Consider the following 8,407-nt stretch of genomic DNA (forward strand, 5'->3'; position numbering starts at 1 on the left):
TTTAGTGCAGAAAATGTCTGCAGTATTTTGAGCGTTTAATGTTCTCTCTTGATACCCATTGGAGGGGGTATGACGAATTTGATCTGCAAATTCCCTGCAATACAATCAGGAGGAATGGCCTAGACTGTGACCCAAGTGGACCCTTGCTTATGCGATTAAAATGATTTAATTATTTCGTACTTGTAACTGATTTGGCAGGCAGGCTAAGAACTGTGCCAATCTGAACCGAGATCAACAACGATCGAAGCGCGAATTCCTCCCTTGGGGCGGATGCGATCTATGTAAGGGATCAACATTTGTATTGTGTATAGCTACTCTTTGTGCTACCATGGGCCGAAGGATATCAGAAATTTCGACCCCTGGTTTAGCCAAGCTCATCTCACATTTGAGTCGATTTTCCTCGTTTCCATGAGAATTTTATTTAAAGGACTTTCTGTTGGGGATTTTATATTTGAGTGCCGCACCCAAAAGGGAATTCTAACGGTAGTGGCGTACCATAACCACTCAATTAGCTCTCAAAAGCGCTCTCAAATTCGGGAATTTTAGCAGGAAGAAGATTGCCGCGCTCCGGCCCCCCCACAACCCTTTCTGCGGAGCACACAGCAGCCCTAAACGAAAACAGCAGAGCAAAAAGTAATCGTAACGAGGGAGAACGTTGTGAGTTGGTGCTGCGGCCGCAACTCTACATTTATACCCGATACTTAATCAGTATAGCTCTCCTCCGGCAGACGGCGTGAACATTGCACGACAAAGAGTGCGTGGTGGACAGATAGACCGGGCTCTATCGACTCCATAAACTTTACGGGGTCGGAAACGCTTCCTTCTGGATGTTATACACATCCACTTCCACCACATATCTAATATACCCATATACTCTTTGAGTATCTTGTATAAAATTAAAGCAGGCAGCCACGATTGCTCTCACCCAGAAGGGAGCATAAGACACAAAAAAAAAACTCATATTACAAAATAATACCCGCATAAAAAAAGACAGCGGCAGACCGACTCTCTCTCTCTCTCGCTTGTTCAAACACCAAAACAGTTGTAAAGATGGCCGCCGTGGTAGTAATATACGGCTGAATGTGTAAGTCGAAGCGAGAGAGAGCGATACAGAGTGTTTAGGCCGGAGAGCGGCCATATGCTGCCATTGAATGCAATTGGCTTAAGAAGCATGCAGCAACAATAAAATGCGAAAGAGAGTGTGTGTGTGAAGGAGTGCGAGCGTGTGTGAGGGACTGCTGAATACGCGACGTCACGAATCAGCTGTGCGGCAGGTAAAACACCAAGGAAGAAGGGTGAGAGTGAGAGAGCAGAGGGACCGAACGAGAAAGAGAGCAGAGTCAGCGACTGCGACTGCGACGCCAGGCAAACCTTAAGATCAGAGGGCCACACGGCCACATTCGCTGCCCAGAACTCGACCCGAACAGAACACATCTCGACCAAGGCGCGCCTCCATGAGAAACTCTCGCGAAGAATTCGACAAGAACATGGGAAAAGCGTTCAACTAGAAAACCAAATACATTTTTTTTTGGCAAAATTGTGATACAAAAGTGATGCAAAATTGAGTGATAAAAAACCAAGAAAATCTCAATTCAAACGCTGCCAAAAGTAACAACAAAACGGAACGAACGGTGGTGGTGAACAGCTGTTGTACGCTCTCACTCTATTCCGTAAAACGTGCTCTCGCTCTCTTTCGAGTAATTCAGCAAACGCGCTCACAGTCCCACTGCATTCAGCACGCCGCACGGTTCGTCATAGTGGCATGCTTAATCAGAATCACTATGCTCGGGCTGGCCAACGCGTTCGGACGCAATTTCTCTAGAAACTGAAAACTGAAAGCCGAAACGGAAACGGGAACGGGAACCAGAGAAAGAACTGTAAGCCAGCCAACAGCCAAGCAGTACACTGAGCGCGACAAAAGACTGAAAAGCAAAAACAAATAAAAGCCGCAGCTAAAAATAGTAAAAACTCTAAGCGCTGCATTTAAACAAAAAACTAAACCAAGACTGATTAAAACGCTAAATATACAACAAAATACAATAAACGAAACAAAGTTAAACAAAGTAAAAGTAAAATACGATACGAATACGGGTTCTAATAGAAAGCAGCAACAATTCCGAACGGAATAAGCTGCAAATGGATTAAGGTTCCTCCTCTCACACACACACACACTCAAAAAACACACACTCAACACACACTCACGGATTACCTGCAGCCACAACAACCGTTAGCCGCGCGCTCTCTTTTTTGGATTACCAGTGCCAATACAAAAGAATAAGAAAAGCAAAACCAAAACCAAAAGCAAAAGCAAAAGAAGAAAGAAATCTAATAAAAGAAAGGAAGAAAAAAATGTGTCTTGAATTTTTTTCACAAGTGAAAAGCAAGCAAAACGAATAATCACAAAAATGCAATAAAAGCAAAGAATAAAACTAAAATTATAACTGTGTTAACGAAGGAGAAGCAGCAGCAGCAGTCGCAGAAGGAGTAGATGTAGAAGAGAGTAGCAGCAAAAGCACACACTCTCTTGCACACACTCTCTCCCCCTCACACACAACAATGACGATGGCCGCCTGTTATGCCAGCTATGACATGTCGTCCCTTTCCCACGGCATGTCCGCTGCCGCCTTGAATGCCCTGCAACAGCAGCAGCAGCAGCAGCAACAACAACAGCAGCACAGTCAGGCTCAGCAGCAGCATCACCAAGCGCAGCAGCAGCAGCAGCAACAGCAACACATGTACCATGCCGCCGTGGCAGCGCATCAGCAACAGTTGCTCCAACAGCAGCAGCAGCAGCATCACCGCCAGCAACAGCAGCAGCAGCAGCAGCAACATTCTCATCAGCCCGCCTCCAACACCCGCCACAGCCATGCGGCGGCGGCCCAAACTCAGGTCGCCGCCGCCGCCGTCGCCACCTCACGCCAACAGCAGCAGCAGCAGCAGCAGAATGTCTCTGCCAGCAGCAACGCCAACAGCAGCAGCAATGCCAACAGCAGCGGTGCTACGGCAGCGGCAGCGTCCCCTCAAAAGGACTACAGCATTCCACTGCACGTCGACTGCAGCGTCGAGTACGAGCTCCCCAACCAGCCGAAGCCACCCGCCGGACAGCGCGTGGAGCCGCTGCTGATGATCCATCCCTGCTACTTCCGCAAAATGGAGTCGCAGCGGCGCAGTCCCTTCGTGAACAACATGCAGGCGACGGCCCGCACGGCCAACAACAGTGCAGTCAGCAGTGGAGCGGCGCTTGGCGGGGGAGGAGGAGCGGCCGCCACGGCACCCAGCAGCAGTGCAGCGCGACGCGGAGCCAGGCAGAGTGCGCAGCAGCAACAGCAGCAGCAACAACAGCAGCAGCAACAGCAGCAGCAACAACAGCAGCAGCATCATCAAGCGCAGCAGCAACAACAACAGCAGCAGAGGCAGGTGTACCAGCAGCAGCAGCAACAGTTGCGTCAGCAGCACCAACAAATGTCGCAGATGTCGCAGCAGGCGCACTATCCCGTGCAGCAGCAGCAACAGCAGCAGGAGCATGTCCGTCGCCAACAGCAGCAGCAGCAGCACCAGCATCAAGCGCAGCAGCAGCATCAGGCGCAGCAGCAGCGAAGCAGCAGCAACCAAAGTCGTCAAAACCAAAGTCAAAGCCACTCCGCAGCAGCAGCGGCAGCAGCCGCAGCCAGCTCCGCGTCGATAGCCGCCGCCGCGGCGGGCCAGTGGGATCAGCTGGCAGCGGCACTAGCCGCTCGCACTGCCATGACGCCGCACCATATGCTGGCACCCCCGCCCCACCAGACCCTGTACGCGGCCAAGGGGAGCAACGGCTCTGCGGGAGGAGCCAGCGGCGCCTCTGGGAAGAGGGATGCCATGATTTCCGGTTCGAACTACGGCCAGACGGCGCCCTCCGTCGGTGGCAGCTCGAAGCACCATCAGCAGCAGCAGCACTGCCTGCCCCCGCCGCCCTGGGACGCCACAGCAGTGGGTGGGGCGGCGCCCGCGCAGAGCATGGCCATGCTGATGGACCGCTCGCCGATGGCCACAGTTCCTAGCAATTATCAGGCCGGCCCTGACACCACGCCCATGCAGCGGCTGTACGGCGCCACCGTGACGCCCACATCTGCAGCGGGAGCGGGTCCGGGGGCGGGCGCGTGTCCGGGAACGACTGGAGGCGCCACCTCTGCCACGGACAAGCTGAGCGGCAAGTACCGGCAGTACCTGCGCTCGCAGCGGATGCACCCCTATGCGGCGGCGGCCTCCCTCAACCTGGCCGCTGCCGCCGTGGCCGCCGGGAGCCTGGGGCAGACCTCGTTTGTGCCATTCGGTGCGGCCGCGGCGGCGACGCCCACATTCCAGCATCTGCAGCAGCAGATATCCTGCTACAATGTGTGATCCCCCTCCCAGGAGCAGCGCGGAGGCAGAAGAAGCAGCAACCAACTGAGACAGGCGCTTACCAAGTAAACGTCGATGAAAATAGCCGCCTCAAGGAATAGCCAATAGGAAAACAAACCCCCTTTATATAGGCCATCTCTTCTATCCCTCAAACCCTAAAGCCCCATACAACCCTATACAACCCTGTAATCCCCTCCTCATACAGCCCCCAAAAGCTTTTAGACTCAAAAAATAAGAAAAAACAAACAAAAAAATTAAAGCTAAATTCTGTTTAGAGCTGTTCCCAAAAGAAAAATGAAGAATGAATGAAGAAGATTGTCCTCAGAAGAAGAAAATGAAGAAGATGCAGAAGAAGGAGAAGGAAAAGATACGGATGAAAAGTGTTTTTTGTTTCTTTTTCTAGTAATTGTAGTAATTGATAAACAAAAGGAAAAACAAACAACAAAAAAATGCAAACTATTGTAGTGATATTTGTTATAAAATAATTTTAGTATCTAATTTAATTTAAATTAAAAAAAAGAAAAGAAAACATGAAAAACCAACAAAAAGCCAAGGCGATAAAAACCTAAAAACCAACAAACATTCAAATCAACCAACAATAAAAATGGAAAAGTCAACAAACAAATGCTAAAAATTACATAATTATATGCATATTTAATTAAACGAAAAACGACAAATGTTATAGCAGAAAAACAATTTATGGAAAATGCCACAATTATTACCAAAAGAATGAGAATGAGATGAGAGAAAGACGAGGAGAGAGGAGGATGATTGAAAGAGTTCGGATGGTGAATTAAGAGAAGGAAACAACACAAAAAATATGAATAAAAATTATTCAAAATTATGCAACGTAATTTGAAGCGCAAATATGCAAAAAAAATTAAGTAAAATTGTGTTTTCAATTGGTAGAATGTGTACAAAGAGCAAAACAGATGGTTAGAGTGATTAAGAAAGAGCATAAGAGATGGTTAGAGTGATTTGGCTAAGGCATAAGTGAAAACAGAGTCAAACGGTGAGAGTATTTCCAGTGCTGTGCAACTTGCATACACCCTGACGATCAGCTGTTTCTGTATAAGAGGGGTGTGGTTCAGCTTTTGCCGTGTTTTGAGTATCCCAAATGTACAGACCTGTCTTTGAATAAAATCCCCAGATAGTCGCTGTATATACTTTGGTTTTCCTTTCTCTATAGAAAGAATAAATATCCCTTTTCCGCAATACATTTCGTTCAAAACTAGGAAGGCAGAAAGACAGTGAGAGGATTTACCGTGACTTTTAGCAGTTTCCACTTTTTCAGTTCATTTCCCATAAGAGCGCGAGGAAGACAGACAGTAAGAGGCTAGGGACTTCGACTGCTGCCATCCTCTTCTACCGTACACTTAATTGCCGTCGGCTTTTGTGGCTCAATTTTCACACTTGCACTCCCCTTCCACCGCCTTTTTTTTAGGGTGGCTGTTCTCCCCTTGTCTTTCACTTAATTTGATTTTCAGCTTTGCTTTGGTTCGCTCTTTCTCTTTTCATTTTTCGGCGTGGCTCTGTGATTGATTATTGTCATTGATGGAAGACCTTTGAACAACAGAAAGAGGAAGGGAGAGGGTGAGGGAGAGTGAGAGGGTGATGGAGTCTCATTCCAACGGCATTCTTCATTTGTCTCCTCTGCTCTCTTTTGCTGATTATGCCATCGCACAGTGGGCCCCGGGCCCCATTCTAAAGGAAAAACTAATGCCCAGAGGCAAAAGTTTTTTGCTGGTGGGGCGACAGGAAATGTGCGAGATGTTATCAGGCCTTGGGCGTAGGTCCCCGCGGGGATTATTGATTAAAGGCTGAAAAACGATTTGTGTTTGTTTCTCTCAGAGAAAAGCAGTTCCGGGAAGTACATAATCGCTTAATTTATTCATAGGAAAGCGAAACGAACGAAACGAAACCCTCGTGAGGATTTCCAGCCAGCAATCAGCAAATTAATTTAAAGAGTGTTTTATTTTTTTTGGGGGAACGAAAAATAAACGACATCCGTTTCCCATTGAACGAACGAAACGATACGACCCGGCCGCAGACTGACTCATCCCACTGTGGCCTGCCCTAGATCTCCAAAACGAGTCCAAGTCCATTCCGCAGAGAGATAGTGAGAGAGACTAAAGCAGGAACTGGCCCCGTCTGCCCCTGTCGCACTCGCAGTCGCAGTCGCAGTCGCCGTCACAGCCGAACTCTCTTAAGCGTAGAAAGCAGCGCCAGATTTCCTGAATGGTGCCGTCCCACTCGTATGCTGATTGCCATCTCTATTCATTTATTCAATTCATATTAAATTGCTTCACAGATAAGAAGAATTTCCACTGAACGTAATTAAAATATACTACAGATCGTCTGCTTTGCTGTCGTTTGTCGTATGTCATGCTAGAGGGTATCGCGAAGCATTTTCGAATTCGTTGGAATCAACAGCCATGACCGCCTCTGTCATAGCTGAAAGTTTATAGTTTCGTGAAATTGTATTTCAACAGAATCATTCATTGGATCATATATTCCCATAGGACGATTGTAGAAACACAAGTCTTTGTGGTAAATCTTTCAATAGATTCTCGAAGATCTTTTTCCAAGGGTATTTCCATCTTCGTTTTCCCAAAATTAAGCCTTCATCTCTTGTTTTCATTTACTTCCATCATCATCTGTTGCTGATGCTGTGGCTGCTGCTGCCTCCCTCCCTCCGTATACAATCGTTTGCATGCGATTGAGCGATTGATTGAGTGAGTGAATGTGCCCCCGTCCCCACACTCAATTGCGAGGTCATCGCCCATTGTCGTCATTCCCGGCTCGCTCTCCCGTCTCCCGTCACCCGGCTCTTCCCCTGGCCGACGGACTGTCAGGTGGTGCTCGTCTGGATTGTGTGGCATTAGTGAGCTAAATTGAGGCTGCACTTTGGCTGGGATTTGATTATGATTATGGCTACGGCTATGGTTCCCAGTGCCATGTGTGGGCATCCAATGATAATGACCAGACACCCGGGTCGGAACCCTCGAGTGTTGTGCTTGAACTCGAGTGCTTTTGCTTTTTATTTGCCCAAATGGGAATGTGTGCTTAGGAATCTCTAAGAAAGGAACGCAAGAGAGAGAGAGAGAGGTTTGTGGGATTAAGATGGGTTTGATAGGAATGAGTGGCTAATATAGTGAAGGCTCTGAATAAAAATAGGAACTTCATTCAATGAATTCCATTTCTTTTTGTACCCTGAAAATCCAGAGATTCTACTCTATGAACGACCTCCGTTCTAAGTTGCCTCCCCCCTTTGGCGTTACCGGACAGGGGCGATAGTACGTCGTCCATAGGTCAACTAAAAGGTTTTCTTCTCTAATTGAGTTTATTTAGACGTATTTCTTTGTTTTTTATTTGGCAGAGCAGCTGCCATTTAAAAGTCATCAACGGATAAATAAACCCAATAATGGAACCAAGCAAAAGCAAACAGAAAGCAAAGTAAAACACAGAAAAAACATGCAAATAAAAGGCATAAAAATACAGAAATACCGAAAGAAACAACAAAATGCTTGCCCAAAAGCTTGCACTGAAAGAGTCAGAGTGAGAGTGTGAGAGAGAAGGTGTAAGAGGGAGAGCGCTTACAGTTAGTTTATTTTTAAACACGAGAATGCACACGCACACACACACACACAACCACACACACTCGAAAATAACGAAAATTGCTCAAAATGAAATGACGCAAAAGCGCATTAAACAAAGTCCAGCAAAAAAGAAGTCGAAGAATAAAGAGAGCAAAAAACGTAACACAAAACAAAGTGGAAACGGCCCCAAGACAGAAAATACAGAAAAAAAAAACTAAAGAGAAGCCGCGACATCGGAAGCTGTCTAACCCAAACATTGTCTGTGTGTGTGGGTCGATGGGGGCGTACCGGGGGAGTTAAGTGGCAGCCACCAAAGCTCTGTTCGTGCGAGGGATTGGGTGGAGGAGCAGTGGCAGAGGGGCAACAGTTGAGGACACTCGCATTGAGGCTGGTCATAAAGTTGATATTTACGAGTCAGCGGAGAATGAAGA

At 47.4% G+C, this 8,407-nt stretch overlaps 1 protein-coding gene across 1 annotated transcript; it reads left to right on the plus strand.

Annotated features, from left to right (window-relative positions):
• Nucleotides 1-2,425: 2,425 nt before the first annotated feature.
• On the plus strand, nucleotides 2,426-4,454 carry LOC6591366 (centrosomal and chromosomal factor). Its single transcript, XM_026987922.1, has 2 exons — nucleotides 2,426-3,341; nucleotides 3,414-4,454. Exons 1-2 carry the CDS (start codon nucleotides 2,557-2,559, stop codon nucleotides 4,375-4,377), a joined length of 1,749 nt encoding a protein of 582 aa, XP_026843723.1. The 5' UTR covers nucleotides 2,426-2,556; the 3' UTR covers nucleotides 4,378-4,454.
• Nucleotides 4,455-8,407: the final 3,953 nt, after the last annotated feature.

The sequence above is a fragment of the Drosophila persimilis genome, unplaced genomic scaffold (genome assembly GCF_003286085.1).
Source record: "Drosophila persimilis strain 14011-0111.01,24,50 unplaced genomic scaffold, DperRS2 tig00000000-arrow-pilon, whole genome shotgun sequence".
In the NCBI taxonomy this organism is placed as follows: Eukaryota; Metazoa; Arthropoda; class Insecta; order Diptera; family Drosophilidae; genus Drosophila; species Drosophila persimilis.